This window comes from Cebus imitator, unplaced genomic scaffold (assembly GCF_001604975.1).
Source record: "Cebus imitator isolate Cc_AM_T3 unplaced genomic scaffold, Cebus_imitator-1.0 Scaffold120, whole genome shotgun sequence".
Lineage (NCBI taxonomy): Eukaryota > Metazoa > Chordata > Mammalia > Primates > Cebidae > Cebus > Cebus imitator.
Window position 1 is genome coordinate 817,899 of NW_016107435.1, and position 22,727 is coordinate 840,625.

Genomic DNA, 22,727 nt, shown 5'->3' on the forward strand with positions numbered 1-22,727 from the left:
AGGAGGCGGAGGTTGCGGTGAGCCGAGATCGCGCCATTGCACTCCAGCCTGGGAAACATGAGTGAAATTCCTCTCAAAAAAAAAAAAAAAAAAATTATATGCATTTATTAAAACATATAGAGAATTATAAATAGCCAACTGTAATGTGTCATGTATAGGAATTTAACAATGTAACACTTTTAAGGAGCTTCCCTTAAAATTTGTTTGGATTGAATTTTCAAAAGAAACCTAGTTGACATCTTTCTTATCCTCTGTTTCTAAAGATCACACCATTACTATATGCCTAACATTTTTTTTTTTTTGATCCTGGATGCCATAAATAAATTGAAGACGTAGATTTGTAGTATTCCATTTTTGTAGTTGGAAAGCATTAAAAATACGGTTCAGTATATTTTTATATACTTCAGTAGTATTTTCTCTTTTCCTTTACCATTTTTATTAAATTATTATAACGTATCATGAGTTTCACTTCATTTTTCTTCCCTGTGGTTTAAGTCGCCTCATTATCTATGTATTCTTACAGACTAGTGCCTACCATGATAGTCATGGTCAGGACACTCACTATTAAGTAGTCCTTTACTTGAGAGAAATCTTGAGTTAACTATCAAATAAAAGATGCATAGCAGCTATTAAAATTCTTTATACCAACCAACATCTCCTGTGTATTCTACCAGGTCGCTAGAACAACAGTTAGTGAGATAGGATTATGGAGACAGAATGCCCATTTCCCATCCCATTTCCTTTTCCCCCGCTTCTTTTATGCTTTTCTTTCCTTGTTTTAGGGATCCCTATGGACTCTTAAGTATTGTATCTTTATATACATTGACCATTCCAGAATCTTTCTACCATAACATTCATGGCAGTCAACCAGAACTATCTGTCTATAGGTCACAATATTCTAGTATAAACAAAAGAAGGGAATGAATGCTTTTAGGGCCCCCGGGGTAGTGCCCTTCACGTCTCTGACAAACTGCCTGACAGTGACTCCTCTTCTCTTTGTTCTGTAACAAAGAAGGCAGCCTCAAAGAACACCAGATAAATGGAGTTTTAAAGTTCATAATCTGGTTAATTTAGGGATTTTTATACCCTTTTACCAAGCATCACAACTATCTGATATCTAAATAACTATTGTAGATACATACTCCTGCTGTTAATCTTCCCAATATCTACTTGGAAGGTCAGTTAAAGCACTAAATCTAGTTTTGGGTGTTGTATTCCAAAAGCAAGAATTCAAATAATGGAATGCACATTTTTATTTACTTCGAACACACTCCTTTTAAAGTTTGTAAGTTTGCAGTTACAGAGAACTCAGGATGTGACATACAGAAAGTATAAGCCATTTAGTTACAATAAAAACTTCTTGGGAGTACATTTAATAGATGCATTGAAGATAATTTGAAAGCCAGAAACGTCGTGACTATAGAGCTTTATTCTTAAAATGCAAAGCAGAAACAAATTTCTAAGTAACAATGTCTAAATGTTTCATCCAAAGGTTACTAAAGAGTAATTAAGCACTTTTCAGTGTTAATTAACCATTTCTAGCCTTTTAATTTTTACTTCTTTTTTTTTTTCCTTTAAGCTCTGTTGGACTTGACAACCTTTTTATTTTAACAGTCATATATTAGAAACTAGCAACAAGTTTAAAAGTTACTGCTATAAGTATACATTATGATTTTGCTTTTTTTGCCAATATATTTGAGAGCATAATGATTTTATATGGGTTTCTACAGAGGCATGTGGAATAATTAAGTAAAATTAAATTTGTTGCTTCATTTGCTATAGTTTTATAATAATTATTTAAAATAATATCTAGTATCTGTTTTCAAAACTATAAGCTATAGCATTTATTGCTGTTACAATAATATTTCATACATATAACATAACTGATACTATTTTTCTTGTAGGTGTGATTTCTTACACAGAATATCTTTTTCTTTTATGTATTTTAACAAGTAAGTATACTTATTAAATTTATTTCTGGATGCAGCTTTATTTTTTAAACAGAATCTCACAAAGCAGATCTTTCTTAGATTCTCTTACTCTTGAAAATCACTATCTGTGTTGTTCTGCAAAATTCATGTTTAATGCCATAGAAAAATGCTAAGCATAGCACTGTGAAGAGTCAAAAACATAACTGTTACAACTTATGGTATAGTAATAAATGCTTATAAATTATAAATTTAATACTATATATCAATTCTTCTGGCTTTAATCTACCTGAGACTACAAAGATCATGACATGTAATAATTTGTAAATTTCCTACTATACTCATTTGAATCATATTTTAGAGTCTCTCGAGTCTATGAGAATACTCATTATTCACATCCAAAACTTTTTCTTCTTCTCATGTGCAGCATTTCTTAGGAAATGTATGAAGGGTTTGCTAGGTTTTCAGTTAATTTATTTGCATTTAATGGAGAAAATTTTGTTATAGTTTACTGTGTTCCAGCCACCTGGCCTTTCTGTTCCTTGAATTCCCACCTCAAGGATTTGTACCTTCTGCTTCCTGTGCCATCAGTACTAATCCTCAGGATCCCCAAGATAATAAACATTGTTCAGGTTTCCTTTCAAATGTGAAGACTGAACACATCCTTACTTGGCCAACCTCTCTAAAATAGCTCCCTCTCTCTTTATATCTCTTTACTCTGCTTCATTTTCTTCATATCAGACTATTTGAAAGTATTATTGGTTTACATGCCCTTGTTTGTCTCCTGACACTTGAATGCAAGGTCCATTATGGCAAAGATTTTATCTTATTTGTTCATCTCTGTATTAAGAACAGTATCTTGCACATGTACACTAACCCAAAAAGTAGTTAGTAAATGAATGAAGAAAGGAATATATGAAAGAATACTGTTAGTGGAATTTCCAGTTGTGAGGATTGTGGAGATGCATGGAGACAAGAACATCAATAAAACTGTCATTAGAAACAAATCTAAAAATACCTTGTACTTCTTTGATTAAAAAATTCACACCACTGTGTTATTCTTAACTTTGTAACTTAATGAGGAATGTTGTTAATTAACATTGAGTTCTGTTCAAGTAAGTTTTGAGAAGAAGGAATGTGTACATGTACTCACATACATGTTTCAAAAATTATCTTCCTTTATTTTTTTCTCTTGGACTTGTCACATTGCTCACTGCCTAGACTGAACCAATTTATCAAGACAGGGGATGCAAAAAGAAAGAGTAGTTCACACTGAGCTGGCTGTGCAGGAGACCGGAGTTTTATTATTACTCAGCTGGGTTTCCTGAGCATCCAGGGATCAGAGTTCTTAAGGATAACTTGGTGGGTAGCGGGTGGGTGAGTCGGAAGTGCTGGTTGGTTAGGTCAAAGATAAAATCATAGGGCGTCAATGCTTTTTTCTTTCACTGAGTTAGTTCCTGGGTGGGAGCCACAAGACCAGATGAGCCAGTTTATCATTCCATGTAGTGCCAGCTGATCCATCAAGTGTGGGGTCTACAAAATATCTCAAGCACAGGTCTTAGGTTTTACAATAGTGATGTTATCCCCAGGAGCAATTTATGGAGGGTCAGAATCTTGTAGCTCAAGCTGCATGACTCCTAAACCATAATTTCTAATCTTGTGGGTAATTTGTTAGTCCTAGAAAGGCAGTCTAGTCCCCAGGCAAGAAGGAGGTTTGTTTTGGGAAAGGGCTCTTATCATCTTTGTTTTTAACTATAAGTTCCTCCCAAAGTTAGTTTGGCCTAACTAACTAAACAAGGGCCAACTGAATGAGCAGAGCTTGGAGGTTAAAGCAAGGTGGAGTTAGTCAGATCTCTTTCACTGTCTCCTTTATAATTTTGCAATGGCAGTTTCAGACTTTAAATGAATTAAAATGTTAGTGCTGAAGAGCTAGTATTGTACATTTTGTAACAGGGCTACCTGTCGTTGATCCACTCTGCAAAGGCATAGTAATGAAGCAAGTCCAGTCAATGTTGCTACCCTGAGAATTAGAGTGGGTGCGAAGGAGCATCTCCAAGATGTGTTGAAAAGCTAACTTGTTTGCCAGAACAATGATGGATGCAACATTAATAGTTAAATTATGTACCTAAACCAGCAGTGTGATAGGCAAGAATAAAAATAATGTTGGCTAGGAAAGCCACTTGTTTTGATGCAACAGGGTATAGTTTAGGAGTGTCAGAAAAAAACATATATAGTGGGTTTTGGCACAGAAAGGTTAGGATCTTTGGGTGCTGTGAAACTTTCTTTGGAGTTTAGGTCTCACCAACAGAAGCTTCTAAGAGTGTGATTTGAAAAATTATGGGATATTGTTTAGACTAGAACTAAGAAAAATGTGAAAAGAGGGCTGGCAGGAAGTGAGCTACATAATCTTGGTTACCTGTCTATAAGTGTCTCCTCTTTACTTTGTAGTGTATTTTTCCCTCCAAACAATGCTTGTAAGGAGGACTTCTTTTCTATATGTATTTTTTTAAAATTTAAAACTTGGATATTAGAGAGAGGTGGCATACATTTGTATTTTTTTGTCAAAGAAATAAATGAAAATGAAAGTAAATTTAGATTCCTAAAATACATGCAAGAAGTGAGCTTGCATAAAGGACTGGCTTCTGTTTCTGTTATTTTCAGAGACAACTGTTACCAGTTAAGAAAGTAGGACACTATCAGTGCTTCTCTTGCAGGTTCAAGATTTCACAACAGGTGGTAGCAAATATATCTGTGGGGGGTCCCTTTTTAAACGTTGTGCCCCTCCCCCACAGTCATCTCAAAAGAAAAGATCCAGTGTTTTGAGAAAGGCATGTCCACTGAGCTTCTCTTTGAAGGACACTTTCAAGTTTTCTTGTGCCCAAGTTTTCTCCTTTATGCTTAGAAGTGAAAAGGAGAAAGAGATTGAACCTCATTATTATAAGGTTCATGAAATTGAAGCACTTCATAGTATGTCAAAGTCTGTCTTTTTCAGAAAAGCAATAGTTCCTTGTATTTTGGGGGAATTGGTAATTACATACTCAATCTTCTTTTGTTTTATATTTCTGTTTTTGAAGCCTCTAGAAGTTTAAACTCAAATGTATAATCTCTTATGTTTAGCATTTACTTTCGTAGGTCATTTCAGTTAGAATTTTCCCAAAAATCGGAACTAGTCCATTGCGTCACATTTTTTTTTTCCTGCCACACTAAGTAGCTGAACATATTAAATATATTTAAAATATGATGAGTTGATATTTTCCTTTTAAACCAACAGATTTTGGATAAGAAAGAGAAGTACTGATTTTTAGAAATAAGGAAAGTATTCAAATTTTTCTTTCAGTGCTATGCAACAAGTATCACAGAAGTACTTTTAAAGTATATTATCAATTTGTATTAAGTGTACTAATATGTAAAGCAGAACTATATATCCTTTCATATGCTTTTATTATATTTAACTATATTTAACCAGTAGTAACATGTTACTTTTAATTTCTTGGATAAAGAAACTTTTTCTGTACAGAATGTGAGTAACTTTACAACTAATGTGGAGTTTGTACTTTAAGATACATTTTTCCATTTTATGAATACCTTTTCTGTTTTTTCTGGCAGAGCCACATGCAGGGTTCAGAATAGCTTTCAACATGTTTGACACTGATGGCAATGAGATGGTGGATAAAAAAGAGTTTTTGGTGGTATGTATGTTATATGCTGCATTTTATCAATGGTTAAATATTGCTTACTTAAAGTTTTACATTTTTGCCTTGTTGGCAATACTACTGTAAGGAAAATAGTGAAAAGCTTATGCTTTTGCCTTTATTTAATAAAGTAGGTACTCAGGTACTTGAACAATATTTACATTATACAAATATAAATTACATTCAGTATATGATGATTACTGTTGTTTTTACATTAACTAAAAGTGTGAAATGTATCAGGAGTTTTCTGTTGGGTGGATAACAGGCAGTCCTCAAGTTAAATATGCCCTGTTAATATTCAGTCCCCATCATTTCAGCCACCTAGGCACAACTCCTTCCATAGAAACTTCTCTTCCTTCTCAATTAGGATTCATGATTTTTTTTTTCTTTTCTTTTCCACTTAATCCTGCCTTGTATTTCAGTCTTGTTCCCACTTCCCTGTTCCTTTCTCTTATCTTTGACCAAAGGCTGATAGTTCTTAGGTATTTACCTTTTGACGTTTCTTTGACTGGTCCAGCTCTGGTGCTGGTCTGATAGTGACTTCAGCTGCTCACTCAACTTCCCATACCCTCCTTCCAGAATTTTTCTCTTTCTTTTTACCCATGTGTTTTGCATCTTTTTTTTTTTTTGGTGACAAAATGGTTAGTCTGCTTTTTTCTTTGAAATAGAAAATAATTTATTTCTTAGAGTAACATACATATTACACTCTATCTTTACCTACACTCTCCTAGTAAAAGAAAGGGAAATCAACAGTCATTTTTCTTTTCTTCTTTTTTGTTTTCTTTTTAATTATGGCCCTACCTCCTGAACAGCCATTTTATTTTCTACTTTTCCTTTGTAACATAGCTGTTTAAAATTCCTTAGAAAACCTCTGAAAGAGCCTCATATTTACTTCAGAAGCTGAAACTCAGAAGAAGTCTATGACATCATTCTTTTTCTTAGTAGGAAAGAGAAACGATAAAAATCCTCATCAGAAGCTAATTAGTAGCCATTCAAAGGGAAACAATCAGACTAATTACTGGGATTTATCAGAAGGCTTAAACTCTCACCCATGCAGCCCTTGCCCAGGTATAGTCCCTGAGCCAAGCCACTGGAGCTGGAGCCTTCATTTCAGCGCTTGGCAGAATGATGGGGAGATGGCAGTTTTCAATTTGATGACAATAGTTATATGTGTGTTTCTACCATCTGAAAATGCCCAAGTTTAGTGTCATTTTCTTATGAGAGTGCACGACTGTATTTTAGGAACTTTCAGAATGGGCCTGGGCCTGTTTTTTCTACATAACATTCTATGTCTATACTGCCAAGTTCCATCCCCCTGACTTCAAGTAAAAGATTAACTTTTGGAACTCAGTTCATTAGAAGTTCCCTGTGTGGACGTCTGCATTTTAGAGATGAAGTAAAACTGTAACATTAAGTACATTTAACTTAATTATGGGTTACCAATACCAAAGGATATATTTTCTTAGCAGAAAAAAACTGAAATCAGAAAATGTATCTATAGTTGTTTAAATGTTCTTGGTAGATGAAGCTGTTTTTTGGTTTTGGAATATACGTAGTCCAGAATAGTAGATAGGTGCCCAGAAACTCTTGTTGGATATTTGATTCATGATTGCTTTCTTTGTCAGCTACAAGAGATATTCAGGAAAAAAAATGAAAAGAGAGAAACTAAAGGAGATGAAGAAAAGCGTGCAATGCTGGTAAGAATACTTTATAGTAGCTTTAGGTGGGTTTTTTAGGCAACAATTATTTTATTCATGTTAAGAAACAATAATTAAAGTTTGTAACTTTGAAGCTGTCCCTTTCTTGAAAACTTTCTAAAGTTTTTATGTAGAAAAATTGCTTCAGTATTTATATGCATTGATATCAATATTTACTTCAAATATTGATATTAAACATCTGTATCCATAATCATTCATTAAATCATTTTCATCCATATTGTTATCTGTGAGATTTGAAGGGTATATCGTACAATAGATTAATACAGATCATTATGCATGTAAAAATTTAAAGGTGAATTGCAAAGATTTAATTATAATGTGAGAGAATTTAGTGGTAATATAAAAATATGACTGTTGAAACAAATACAAGGAAATACTTTTTTTTGCATTCTTAGAGGAATATATATATTAGAGATTGTTCTCCTGGGATATATAATATTTTCATCTTTTTCTGAAGTTAAACAGCCATTGCCCTCCATCTTCCTAACTAGTTTTCTTTTTGTCTGAAGTATTTCAGCCTGACCATAGGCCAGGTTCACGTAATAAAAATAACAAACAGCTACTAAGACCTTACCATCAGGCACTATTCTAGGTGCTTTCCATACATTTCTCATTTAATCTACCCAACAGTTCTCTTATTATCCATAATTATAGATGAGAAAACTGCTAATTGTGAAGGTTAAGTGTCTTGTCCAAAGTTACATAGTTATTAAATGGCAAAGCCAAAGATTTGAACCTGTGTCTGGCCAGCTCCAAAACCTCACTTTTATCCACTGTGATATATTTCTTTGGTACTTAGGTAACTAGAAATACAGTGAATTTTGTTGGCATGTAAATGATAATTATTTTATTTGCAAATTAATGGCCCTGTGCAGTTTAATTGTCTTACGTGAAATTCAAATTATTAACTTCAGAGAGCTAAAACTTTATTATTCTCATTGTTATAAGAATATGCATTAGGTTTTTCTTAACATAGATTATCTATAGCAGATGTGTGCCATATTCAATCCCAATAGATTTATGAAGTATACATTTATATTTAGTTGAATAAAAGCAGATTATCAGGATTGTGTAGCACTTACTGCTTTGTAGGATATTTGACTATTCTGTAATTCTCAGTAGTCATTGAACATCCCTCAGTATACTATTGACAAAGGTTATGGAAGACAATCTTAAGAAAATCAAAGAATTGATTGTAATGTTCGTCAAGTATTAAAAGGGGCAATAGTAGTTCTCTACTTAATTCAGGTCTCATGGTTTTCAAATTGTGATCAATAAATCCTACATGAATAGCCCCATAAACGCAACCGTTAGAGTATTAGCAAAGAAGACTAGAGAACTGAATACCTTCCTAAATTTTATTTCCTGTAGGTAATATACTAAATGAGTAAACAGCTAAAAGTTAACTGTGATAGGTTAACTTTGATAGATTAACTATAATTGACTGAATAAGCAAGTTGTTAATAAAATACTATTTAAGGAAGTTGAATAATGTTAATATAGCTATTGATATACTTTAATGATAAAGTAGATAGTATTTCAATGGATATAAATATAATTGTTTTATTTACTTGTTTACTTATACTATTTCCAGAGAGGACTTAAGCATCTTACAGTAAAAATACAGTAGTATTCTAATCATTAACATTTACTAACGTGGCCATCAAGTAATTAAAGGGAGATTTTAAAAAAGGGAAAAATAATAGCAGACAGTGCACACTGGGAAAATGTACAGTGTTAGCACAAAACTTGGCTCTGAGCATCACTGCAGCCAAGGTATAAGAAATTTAATATTTTAATATTAATTTAATGCAAATGTTTTATAACAGTGATATAGTAAGACCTCATTAACTTAGATTAATTAGGGAAAGTTCATCTGAATTATAAAATCTAAATTATACCAGCATACCCTAAATTGTATTATTTTACTTTTATATGGGTTAATGAACCATTCCCTAGCAAATATATGGGGAAGGAGATTTGCTTTAAATAACAGATTAAAATAACTTTTAAGTAATATATAATTTATTTATATATAAATGAATGCTTACTAAAGCCTTTGATATCCACAGATACCTCAGAAGTATTCGTTTTATATAACTTAAATAGTGCTTCTAAAATCTTACTTTTATAATTTAGCTATCAGAACTCTTCCTTAAAACAATTCAGAAATAATATTTAGTACAGAAATACAGCTCTCTACAAATTACTGTGTTTAGCAGTAATGACAGTTAGTGTTAACATTGTTAATTAATCACATTTTAAATAACGCAAATCCAAATCAGGGAAGTTTTATTTTATACTACTTTAGTTACCAAAGATTTTAGTTATCAAAGATTTTATTTATACTACTTTACTTAGAAAAGATTATGTAAAATGTAAGGTGATGTTATCAAGGTGATGGAAATGACAATAAGATTCTGCATATTCTTATAACATTCTGCTGAGTGTTGAAGCAATTAAAATTTAGCTTATTGTAAAAATATATTAATTACATAAGAGAGATAGCATAGAACAGGCTCAGGAGTCAGATTTTTGGGGTTTAAGTATTAGCTCCGCCACACATTACCTGGGTGACCTTGGACAATGTCCTTAACCTCTCTGTTCCTCGATTTTCTTCATTTATACAATGGGGGCATTAGGAGTAATGACCACATGTGATGGGTATGGAGATTAAAGCACATAGCTACTTAACCATGTGAAATATAATAAACACTCAAAAAGGTTAGTTAATAGGAAAACTTAAAGTTATTCTTTAATTAGTAGAATCATGCAGCTACTTTAAACTGAATTTAACATACCCAAATAAAAATTACATCAAAACTAAAGTTAAAAATATATGCCAAAATAAAACTGCACTTCCGAAGGGAAAAGAGAAACGAACATCACATTTCTTGGGACACCTACTATGTGCTAAGCTCCATGCTATGCTCATTGTAAATGTTACTCCCATTTAGTCCTCATGACAGTCCTACCAGGTAAGTATTATATCTGCTTCGCAGATGAGAAAACAGTCTCAGAGAGATGAATGTGCCTAATATCACAGCACTGATAATAGTAGAGCAGGATGCTAGCACAGGTCCCTCATACCATTTCCACTGCCGTGCTGCTCTATCTGGATTTTCCCCATGCCATGTAGCATTGCGGAAGCATGTCCAAATCAAACTGCATACCTAAGGACAACTACTGCTTTTACTCAAAGCAGTAGTTCTATTAGAAGGTTAAAATGAAATGGTTGAAATGAGCACAAATTCATTTAATGTTTAATTATCTGAGATTTTTAAAACTTTGCTACTCATCTTTAACATTTATCCCACTTGTATTGTTTGTGTGCTCTATATAGAATGTAGCATAATGATTTGCCCTTCCTAATTGATTATTTTGTCGTCTTTTTCCTTTTTTCTTTCGCTGTACTTGGGTTCGTTCTGAAATATGACACTTCATTTGGCCCTTTGTGCTGTATGTCAGCGTCTTCAACTTTATGGATACCATTCTCCTACTAATAGTGTATGTACAATACTTTAAATGTTCTTTATGTATATTGCCCTCACCTGTTATACTTGAATAAATGTTATTTCTTTATATAAAGCTATATCTGCTGTTTTTAAATAGAATGTTTCGGAATTTATTGAATATAATAGGTGCAATGAAGCCATAATTTTACATTTCACTCCTAGATTTATGGGAAGACTAAAATATGCAGAACAATTGTATATCTTTAACTTTAGATTAAAATAAGGAAAAGGTAAGTGTACAACAACTAAAACGTAATAATTGAAATTTTATGTTTTTTGGCAGTCTTTGAAGAGTTATGTAGGGAGAGCAGATTCTCAGGCTGTGTTCCTACAGAACACAGGTATTTTGTGAACCGGATCTATTCATCTTATGCACAGTCTTTGTTTAATTCTAATAAAGAAGTGTCTTAATGGATAGGCTTTTTTTAGTTTTCACTTTTGCCCACAAATTTTTTTTAAAGCCTTTGTTCCCTGCCTGTTTCCTCTGGTCTACACAAAAACCTGGTGTCAGCTGCTACTTGATATGTTTGTATCAGTTTATCATATTATTTCTAAAAAGAATAATGATTTTCAGACTCCTTGTCTTGAAAAAATTGAGAATTTCTGTAGATGAATTTCCAGTTGTACTCTTCTCCTTATGCTGAGCTTTCTTCATTCTTTTCTCCAAAGGAAGTCAGCACTTTAGGTTAGCCTAGCTACTAAAGAACAACAGGACATGGCCTTTTTTGAATGTAAACATGTGCAGGTCACTTAATTTCCCCAAGGATCCCTAAGCCTCCTAAAAGGATCCCTCAATTTATAGAAATTCTACCCTAGGAGCTTTTGAATTCAGGGACACTGATTTAACGTTACCTGCTAAAAGTGTTCTAGTTGTAGTGTACAATTCTAAAAGTAGATGTGTTGCCTCCCAATCAAAATTCCAAACTATAAAAACTAATTCTTGCTATAGATTTAAACACCTACTGGAGGCAGATTAGCATAAAGTAAACCTAAGATGTTTATCCTCGTCATACAAAATGGACCTAGAATGGCTTGGGAAACAGCCAAGTCCATGGGATCCATATAACTAATTGTTTTGATTACTTACAAGATACTTTATCTATAAACATCACTACCATTTTCCATTAAATAAAGCCTGTCATTTCCTTTAAATTTTTAAAGGATTACTCTGTTAATGATTTTAAAAAATTATAGAATGTATAAGATGAAAATCACAGATTATAATGCCATATTCCATGTAAATCTTAATAAATGTTAATAATACTTAGGACTTTATGATTTATTTTTCTAATGTAATATGTCATCATTATATGAACCATTTTTCTAACTTTGACAACTTCTATTTTCCCCTTAATCTCATAAGTAATTTTTATATAGGGTGATTTTGCATTTTTTTAAATTGCATCTCAGAATAATATTGCTAAAAGAAAATAGATCCAAATATTCCTCTAGTTTAAACTATATATACAAATTATAGTCACTCAGACATTAAGAGAATAATATTGAGAAGCAGACTTAAATCGCAAAGTTCATTTACATTGTATCTGTTTAATAAAAAATATGATTTTACATTTTATTGTGGTAATATATTTTGTCTTTATATCATTGTATAGAAGATAGCTTTTTCTCACATGTAAAATGCACGTTAAGGTGATGTAACTTGATGTCACTTTTATACACAGTCTTAAATGTTACATGATTTTTCAATTCCCTTAGGAGTTTACTTGGTTAGATCAACTAACTTTATTTCCTATGATAGAAAAATTTTTGCTCAATAAGGTGTTACTATTTTTATAAACTACAAGCAAACAGGGAAATTCATTTAAAATTAGAAAAAAAATCCAACAGCCTGAAAATGTGTATGAAATATCATTGATATAAGTATTACATAAATCTATTAGTATGGTATTATGAATTAACTAGCAATTACCTGCTAGTTTCCGGAGTTGTGAATTAACTCAAGTATCTAATTTGAGCGTAGATCACAGAGCTGGTTATAACGTAAGAGATTTATAATAGCCAGTTTCTACCTTTAGCAAGAAGTTTCCTCAAGGAAAGCAGTGACCTGCTTGGCTTTTTACTATGGAGACAGAGATTCTGTGGGCTCTGTAGTAGACTGTTCCAAAATTTAATCACTCTTACAGTAGAGTCTATTTTCCATCACATTGTTTCCTGCTACACCGTAAGAGTGAGCATACACCTTCGTATTGATGAAGATAGCTGTTGCCTTATAACCTTTTCTGTTCCAAATAACCCTGATTCTTTTCATATTTCTCATATGGTCAACTCTTAATTTCATCATTGCACAGTGATGAAAGGAAGTACAAACATTCAAATGGATAAATAATGCCAATAGTCAAGTAGATTTGACTTTGGCATACATTACAGGATTTTTAAAAAGATTGTTCTGAATTCTCCTAGTTTCATTGCCAACAGAAAATATACCAGTTTTTATACCAATTCTTTGATGTATATTGAGACTTTTTAATGGACTAAAACAATATTGATATTCGTACATGATCTGTATTTGAAAAGAATGTGTATTCTCCAATTTGGGGTACAGGGTTGTAATATATACTAATATCTATTACCAAGCATGTTAGTGATGTGTTTTAAATCTTCTCTGTCATTACTAATGTTTTTGTCTGCTAATTTTTCAACTAGTATGTTAAATTACACATTATAATGGATTTGCTAACTTCTAATTAGAATTTTCTTAATTTTATATATTTTGAATCGTTGTTACCTGTATAAGATTATAGATTTTTATTGTCTTAGTGAATTGAATCTTCTATTATATGCTATCCCTAGATCTCTAGAAATGTGTTTTGCCCTAAAATCTCTTTTAGTTATCAGAATAAATACACTATCTACCTCTCTTTTAATGTTTTGTACTACTTTGTTTTTTCCTGTAGTGATGACGAAGTTTTCCCTGAGTTTTAAAATATATTTTAGTTCAGAAATTTTCTATAATTAAAATACAAATATACAATAAAAATAAAATTATAACCATCACATAGATCAAGAAATAAAATACTGCCATATACCATGAATCCCCTTCATATGTGTCCCCACTCGTAATCCCTCAGTGTCCTTCAAAAGATAAACAGAATCATGACTTTCATGTAAATCACTTACTTGCTTTGTTCTATGGTTTTATCCCCTACTTAGGGATCCTAAAAATGTAGTTTAGTTTTACCCCTTTTTGTACTTTATATAACTGGAATCATTTTATATGACTGTTTCTGTCTCTTGTTTCTTTGGCTCAACACTGTGATTGTTTCATCTGTGTTGTATGTAGTCCATTTTTTTGCTGTAAACAGTGGCATTCAAGCATTGTGGTCTTGTGATCCCATTACATTGTTGAAAGTTGTTGAGGATCCAAAAGAGATTTTGTTTACCTAGGTTATATATTATATATTCACCATTATTAGAAGTTAAAACTGAGAATTTAAAAATATTAGTCTATTTTAAAACAATAATTTAAAAAGTCAGTATATGTTAACATAAACAATTTAGGAAAAATAACTTCAAAAATGCAGGGAGGAGAGTGGGATTGTTTTACATTTTTTGCAAATCTCTTTAATGTCTGGCTTAGTAGAAGACAGCTTGTTTCTCATAGCTGTTTTTTGCATTCAATCTGTTGCAATATGTTATTTTGGCAATAAATACTGTAAGTTGTTTACTTTGAGGTAACAGGCTCAATTGGTTCATTTTCTAAAAGCATGCCTACCAGATACTGAAGTCTGAATAACATGGTTTATCTATTAGTTGTTCTTTCAAGTAAAAGTGGTATCTCATGAAAAAAGTGGCTAGTTCAGGTGGCAACACAAACTATCACACATGTGTTCTTTCTCAAGACAACATGGTACTTCAGTATGCAGCAGTAGTGCTGTATGCATACTTCCTGCTCATCACAGCAAATATTGAAAAGATTCTCATTCCTCTATGCCTCTTAATTTCTCTTTTACAGTTTGCCATATTTTTTTTTCATGCTGCATTCTGTATAATTCTTCATATTTCTAGTCCATTAATTCTACCAGAGATATATAATCTGATATTAAATTTCAGTGGTTAAATTTCTAAGACTTTTATTTGGCTGTTTTTCTAAGAGTATAATAATTTCTGATAGTCTGTTTTTCCTGAATAATCCTTTCAAATGTAGCTTCATACTTTTTAAAGTTATCAAACTTATTTTATATTCCATGTCTAATCATTTCAGTATTAAAAGTCTGAACATCTGGTTCTGTTTGTTTCTGCTGGGTCTCATTTAGGGTAGCTTATGTTCTTATGTCTTTAGCAATTTTGCGTTGTGAGCATACATTTATTAGAATGTCTCTGTTCAGATTCTTTAAGGACTAGATTATGGGTATGTTCTTCCCGGGAGGATTGTGTTTGGTTTTCTTTTTCTTTTTTTCCTATGACATACCTAGGGTGAAGTCCCATGTAACTTTAAATAAGTCTCAGATTACAGCTTTTAGGGCCGTGGTTGTCACAGTGACACAAATTATAAAGATATAGTTTTAATTTGCGTGTGTGTGTGTCTATGTTCAAATATCACTAATAGCAAAGACAGTTTACTGTCTGTTCCTATGAGCTGTTACTTAATTTTTCCCCTAGTTTGTTTAATCTCTGAATATACCTTCTCAGACCATTTATTCAGACAGGGTATTTGCGTGTCTGAACATGGGCAACTTTAGGGAGCCATTATTGTGCTTACCACAGTGATATATTAACCATCATCTCTAAATCAGTCTTCTTTCCTCCTAACTTCCTTTTTCCTTCCTTTCTTCCTTCTCTATTTCCTTCTTTGCTTCCTCCCTTTTTTATTTCCTTCCTTCCTTTCTTTCTTCCTTTCTCCCTCCCTTTCAGTCATATGTATCATGGACTGCCTTGAATGGGGTCTTGCTTTGGCTCACACAAAAAGGCATTGGAAAATTTTGACCAAAACTACAAAGTTTAAGGAAGTTCTGTCAATGATAGACTCTGAACTTAAGCAAAAAATGTGTCAGACTTTCAGGGCACACTACATCCAGGACATCATTTTGCCTGTGCCATTCATTTGTGAAGTTCTGGCTACCTACCTGTTTATTCTTTTACCTCTTCCAATGAATGTCGACACACTTAACATGACATCTGGTAAAGGGGCCAGTAGCTCAGATAACAAACAAAGATAACCGAGAAAACTTCAGGAAGTCTTTGCAGATTTGCCTACTAGTTACGTATCAAAGCATCATAGTTACCTGTTTCACAGCCTTCACAGTGCCCAGTTACGCCTGGGCATTTTTCTGTATCAGCCTTTCCTTACTTAGCCTGTATGAATCAATATGTTCTGGTTTTGTATTTGCTTTGCATTTCTTGCTGTTAAAATCTAGTCTGATTTTCATTGCTACTTTAAGCTTATGTAAAATATCCTCCTTATATTATATTTTCTTGGTGATAAAACTACCTACTAGTTTGCATTTCTGAGAATTTACTCTTAATTTCATCATTCAAATTATTGATTAAAAAATTTAAAACTATCTCCAGAACAGATATATCTATAGGAATCAGTGAGTATGCTAGGTATATCACTGATTTATTAGCTATTTTTTCCTGCAGCAGTAGTTGCTGTAAGGATATTGTTTCTGCCCTCAGAAACTTTATAATTATTTTAAAAATGATGTAAGATAAAACAAAAACAAAGATATCCAGTTACAGCAATTCAGTAGTATATTCTAGCATAAATCCCTGAGGCTAAATAATGAACTGGAAAGCTTTCTGCAGCGGCTAAATAAGATTTTTTAAAATTAAAAAGTTGTATATTATCCTGATAGATAAATACACATTTTGAAAATATTTTCAAATATGGGAAAGCAAAAAGAAGAAAATTTAAATTACCCTAACCCCATCATTTGGAGATAATTAATATATTTTAATATATTTACTTCTTTTTCTTATCTACAAAATATATGTTTGGTTAAACTAATTTTCTCTCTTAATATGTTGTAAATATGTATTTTTGTGTGTGTGTGTGTGTGTGTGTGTGTGTGTGTGTGAGAGAGAGAGAGAGAGAGAGAGAGAGAGGACAGTGTTTGGAAGTAAGGACGAGGCATGGCTTCACAAAGTGAATCATTCCTATTACTCTCCTAATAGCGCACAGTAAGCCTTATTTTCTACTTTGGTGGATTTAATGATCCCTTTCTTTATCACATGCTAACCTTCTGAGATGCAGTTTTAAAATGCATCCACATTCAAAATATGTGAATAATATTTTCAGACTAAGCATTTAATCTAGCTATTCTTTATTGAGATTGTTCCATACCTATTTAAAAGAAAATGAACTGTATTAGTTATATTTTTCGCTAGTTTTACCTGTTTAGTTTATAACAGCTTAAAGCTTATATAATTAGTAAAGGGAGTGGTGCAGATTCTCTGTCAATTTGCTGCATTTATAGTTATGGTAATATTTATGTCTGTTATGTAAAGGGTTCCTCCTAAATAATGCTTTATTAACATTAAGATTTTATTAAAACATAAGCAGAGGGCAGTGTTTCTAGTTAATAATAGTGAATTAAAACTTAGGATATCTTTGAAATAATTCCTAGATGCATGTAATTTTATTAGTAGCACTGGACTTTTAAAGATTAACACAAAATGAAAGAAAGAGAAGTTCTGTTATCATCCAGTCACTTTTGAGTACCCAATGCAGCATTTTCATCTCACATCAACCAGAAGACCACCTGAGAACCTGTGAAATCTTCCCTGATTAATCCTGACAGAAACTGTGTTTAATTATTTTTGTTTATGGAGATCCAAGTTAGGCTTGCAGTTTGACATCTTCTAGGGGGATTAGACTACACTTCTTAATCTACACTTCTTGATATCTCCTTCTATTATCAGATAGAATTTAGTATCTTGTCCTTGTAATAAAGAATAAGAAGTATCTTAACCATTCACAATAGACATACATACCAAATCTCAAGTGGCTTTGAGTGCTTTGACTTAAAACAGGTCTGATTCTTTTTGACAAGTTTCGGATGAATTTAAACTTTGTTTGTCAAAAGTATGGAGATTTGAATCTTTGATACACTAGCAAGATGTATGATAGCCAACAATAATTTATCTTTTAATAGGTTGCTATAAAGTTACCAAAAATTTTCTAAACAAATTTACTTTACACAAGGTGTGAATAGAATTTTTTTCACTCTTTCTTAGAAGTTATACACCTTTCAGTAGAAGGGCAGAGGGAGGGATCGAAGAATTTGATTGTTTTCGACAAAGCTACATTGCACTTAGAAATAGTGGTTATATACCATTACACCTTTGAAAGTACGTGAGTTACCAGCAGCGTAATACAATACTGTTGTGCACAGCAGAAAACAAAACAAAACAAAACAAAAAAAGGTAAGCTAATGTGTTTTCTTTTCAAGGTTGGTTAGATATAAAGTGTATAAATTATTCTTTGTGACTATTCTTCAGATTTCAGTTGTGCTTCTTAAAACTTCTACAGGTAATTAAAACAGATGCTGAAGAACTTGTCTCCAGAAGCTATTGGGATACACTGAGACGTAACACAAGCCAAGCACTCTTTTCAGACCTCGCAGAGGTATAATGAAACCTCAACAAGGTCCTTGTACTATTTGCCATTTCGTTAATCTAGTCCTCATTTCATTTTAGTCATAGTGATGAAACCCAAAATATATGTTACATTTTCCATTTTTAGTACAGCAATAATTACTATACATAAACTGTATTTGAATACCTCAGCTTTGACAGTTCAACTTAATTAAAAGGAAATGCTGTTTCTTTTTACTTAAGAATTACTTTCTAGAAATTATTATATATATACACACATATAAATATATATATATTTTAAAGTTTCACTGAATCTTTTACGCTTACAATTTACCATGTTACATGAAATGCTGAAATGTTTCTCCCAGTAAAAGATTCCTTCAAAGTTATGTTAGATTTAAACAAATTTCCTAATATTAATAATGAGTGGCTTACCAAAGGCTAGAGGTATGAGAGGGTGAGAAGGTATGGTAGGAACAGTCAGTCAAGGAAGGGAGGAATATTTTACCTTGACATTAAGATTGCCAGTGCATAGTGAAAATAAAAAACAGACCAACCTTATTTAGTTTTATTACTGTTTTTGAATTTGATACTAGGCTGCATCTTACTGCTGCATTGGAGTAGACTGCTTCCATTATCCCATTCTTATGCCCTTGTCAATAGGGATTTCTAGTTTTTAAAGATGGGCTGTATCTTAGAAACACTGTTTTGTATTTCTTATTAAGAATTTTTCCTAAGAACTTTATTAGAGGCAGCTTAACAGTCTTACCAGACAAAAACTTTTCAATAAATACTGAGATTTATTTTTCATTATCTCTCTTTTCAAAGTGGCCTTCTCATTTCTTTTTCTAAACTTTAAATTTAACTTTTAAAAGTTGCACCTAAAAGTATCTATAGAACTACACTAGATACAGTTGTGACTTCTATTATCCATATATATAGTGTTACTCTATTGATGTGCCTAGATTAGGGCAAACACTTGAAAATGTTAATTTTGTTTCCCTTGTTCAATTTTAAAGTCCCAAAGCAAATAAATATTTTGTCTTATATTTAATATATCTGTGATATACAAATGTGATATAATTATGACCAACAATTACCTTTTAAAGTTACCTTTTGAATATGAGCCATGTTTAGGTATGAAGTGGCAGATGTTCCATTTACAGGTATTTTAGAAGCACTTTTTTTTTTGTAATCATTTTTGTAAGTACATTATAATAGTCAGTGCTTAAAAATAAGAGCAACTGGGAACATTACCTCTTAAGACTCCCTGCAAGTCAACTGTGACCTAGCTTCCAGGCATCAAATCAAGTCCTATCATTGTTGTCTCTCTCCCATACTAGAGTATCCACCTGCCAGCCTCCAACCGTCTTAATTCCATTTAACTCTAGTAGACATTTTCAGTTATACAAAATCTGCTAATTCGATGTTGAATTTAATTTAAATCTTGGGAAGTTTAATATCAGAAGACCAGTCAGGTCCTGTGCACTCAGAAAATCATATGATTTGTGTAAGATCTTTGGAAAATGTATATGGTTCTGTTGTAGATAGGCTGGAGCTGGTAGGCTTTTACAGCTTCCCAAAGCTAATTAATTCTGCAGACTTCTTCCCAACTAAACATTCTGTGACACCCCTTTGGTACTTGAAAGTGGCAGTTATAGGACTATAAATACCACAGAAACTGGCCAACATTACAAATCAGTCTTTTTTTTTTTTCTGGATAACTCAGTTTGCCAGCACACTTTTGGCTATAATTAATCCACACTATGATCCTAAGCTGCTAAATTAATGAATGAATTGAATCAAATTTCATGAAAGTAAATCTAACGGAGAGAAGAAAGAGGGGAAAAAGAAAAGAAAAGAAAACTTATATCGTGTTCCAAAATAAAATAATTACTTGGGGATTATCTGTTACTACCCTCCCACATTAGAATAATAATTGAGAATTAACTACAGTTCAGTTACAAGTAATTATAAATCCTTATAGGTTACTGTGACTACCAGTGGAATATAGAATTGTTTATAGTATTAGCATTTCAGGATTCAATTTCGTTCAGAAAGAAGTCTTGGAAATCTATTTGGTAATTATATTTCTTTGTTACTTATTTAATATGTAATTATTGAGATAAAATCTCTGTAAATATTATAGGGAAACTGGATATTAGCCTTTCACATTCTAGTCTGGAGCTGTTTCTAGCCATAGATTTTTGAAATTACAGTAAAACTCTGTGTCTCCAATTGTGAAAACATATAATGAAAATTTGAATATCACAGTTAAGACCACTTTCTAACCAAAATCATATATAATAAATTCTTAGTGCAGTATATTATGCAGCTGTTGAATACATTCTGTCAGTGTCAACATTATAAACACTATTTTGAGTTCTACAGATGAAATTAAAATTTTGCTTTAAATTTGCTTTAAATTACATATTCTTAGTAAATTTCAGTCGATTATTCGAAAACTTTATTAACAAACTCAAAAGCTTGAAGATTTCCTCCAGCCCTTGTATACCTCATAGAGATATTATCACATTATAATCAATAAAAATATGTTAAAAGAATATTTTAAACCCTTTAATAGTTTAATATGTTTCATGCAAGTTTATTTTATTATTGAAATCATTTTAAATAATTGTTAATCAAAGTAAGATAATGGCTTTTGTATAAATAGCCCATGGGGTTCTATTGTGGCTTTTTCTCCCTTTGTTATGAAAGCACCTGAATTCATTTTAACAATGAGCACAAGAATCACAGGGATAAAGTCTCTATTTTTGTCTCAGTCATTGAGTGATTTGTTATGTAACACTGTTAGAACACCAAGGACACTGGTATAGTTTTCAGTGACTGAGCAGTACTCTGTGTCACTAAATGGGGCAAAAGTTTTCCCCGTTTTCATTTTCCAATTTTTTTCCTCTGATGTCATTGTTACTTATGCCTCATTGGATCTGGATTATCTGGATAAATGCAACGTACATCTCATAAGATTTTTGACACTGAAAGACTGTTAAGTGAAGGTCTGTTCTGCTCAGTGGGCATGAGAAAAACTGGCTGAATGAGGTCATTGTTTAAAACCTGAATAAGACAAACCCATCTCATTTTAGTATACTGTGTCTTGAAAAGGACATCCCACAGTGTAAGAAAACATTCCTTAATTATGTTATCTGAATTTACTTTTAGTATTCCTGTAGCCACTCATTTTAAGGCTTTTTTTTTCTTCAGATATATATAATATGTACTTTCAACAGCAAAAAGTAAGAGTGAACAATGTAAAAATCTTTTTTTATTAAGATTGAACATTATTATCTTTTCTGTCTTGTCTAGTCCCTTTTCAGTGTCCTGAAATATATTTGACAAAAATACATAATAACAGCTAACACTTTATTGAGCATTTGTAGTACCCTAGTCACAGGCTAAATGACTTAAATGTGTTATCTAATCCTTACCACAACCCTTCAAGATAGATACTGTTATTATTCCTTAAGAAAGATGAACTTCTTTGAGGTCACTTAAATAATGAGAAGTGTCTGAAAGCCAGCTATTTGACTCTTGAATTCATCCTATTTGCTCACCACAATACTGCCTATTTGTGAAGTAAGCAACTTTTTCAAAAACATTTCCCCCTTTGGATCCCACTCTGTCTCCTTTCCTCCCATCCCATTCCTCTAGCTTCCAGATAGAGGTGAGAGCCTCTATTCTCATGCCACACTCAGGCATGGAATCACCTCTGACATACTTCCTCCTACTAGTAATTTGAGCTGATAATAAGATAATAAACATATTAAGCTAGACTCTGTTAAATCACAAAAAGTGTCTATATTAATGTCAGATTTCTTTTTTCCCAAAAGTTATTTGCATCTTACGACTACTAATAAGAACATTTGTTTGCTTATATTTTAACTTTATCCTCAAAATGGTTGTTATGGTTAGGATTATTCCCATTTTATAGATAAGAAAGCTCAAGGTAAAAAAAAAAAAAAAAAAAAAAAAAAAAAAAAAAAAAAAGAAAAAAAGAAAAAAAAGTCAGTGACTCAGGTCACTAATTTTAAATCTTGTTCTCTCTATGAGGGCAGGTTGCCTCTTCAACGTAAAGCTCCTGGGGAAAGTAATGCCTTTGAGAGCTACTCCAATTATACTAGTCTCCCGTTACTTATGGAGCCCACATGGCTGGCACCACTAATATTCCTCAACTTTCATAAGAAGCTTGTTCAAGAAAATGCATTTAAAACATAGTATGTGACACTTGGCTACCTGGCTGTATTTTTTTCTCCCAGCAAACAGACCAAACCACTATCAGATCCTCAAATAAGTTGGTTA

General features: G+C 32.3%; 1 protein-coding gene across 5 annotated transcripts in view; it reads left to right on the plus strand.

The window, feature by feature from the left end:
• The window catches only part of MICU3 (mitochondrial calcium uptake family member 3), a 94,947-nt gene that overhangs the window by 52,572 nt on the left and 19,648 nt on the right, over positions 1 to 22,727 (plus strand). For 2 of the 5 annotated variants that reach the window (XR_001828423.2, XM_017539622.2), the window contains exons 5-9: positions 1,905 to 1,952; positions 5,535 to 5,617; positions 7,246 to 7,317; positions 10,807 to 10,845; positions 18,346 to 18,441. Coding sequence is in view for 4 of the 5 variants with exons in the window: in XM_017539622.2 (XP_017395111.1) it covers positions 1,905 to 1,952; positions 5,535 to 5,617; positions 7,246 to 7,317; positions 10,807 to 10,845; positions 18,346 to 18,441 (338 nt within the window). In the remaining variant the exon portion in view is untranslated. The remainder of the gene's footprint in view (positions 1 to 1,904; positions 1,953 to 5,534; positions 5,618 to 7,245; positions 7,318 to 10,806; positions 10,846 to 18,345; positions 18,442 to 22,727) is intronic. The other 3 variants (XM_017539626.2, XM_017539623.2, XM_017539624.2) reach the window with 3 other exon arrangements.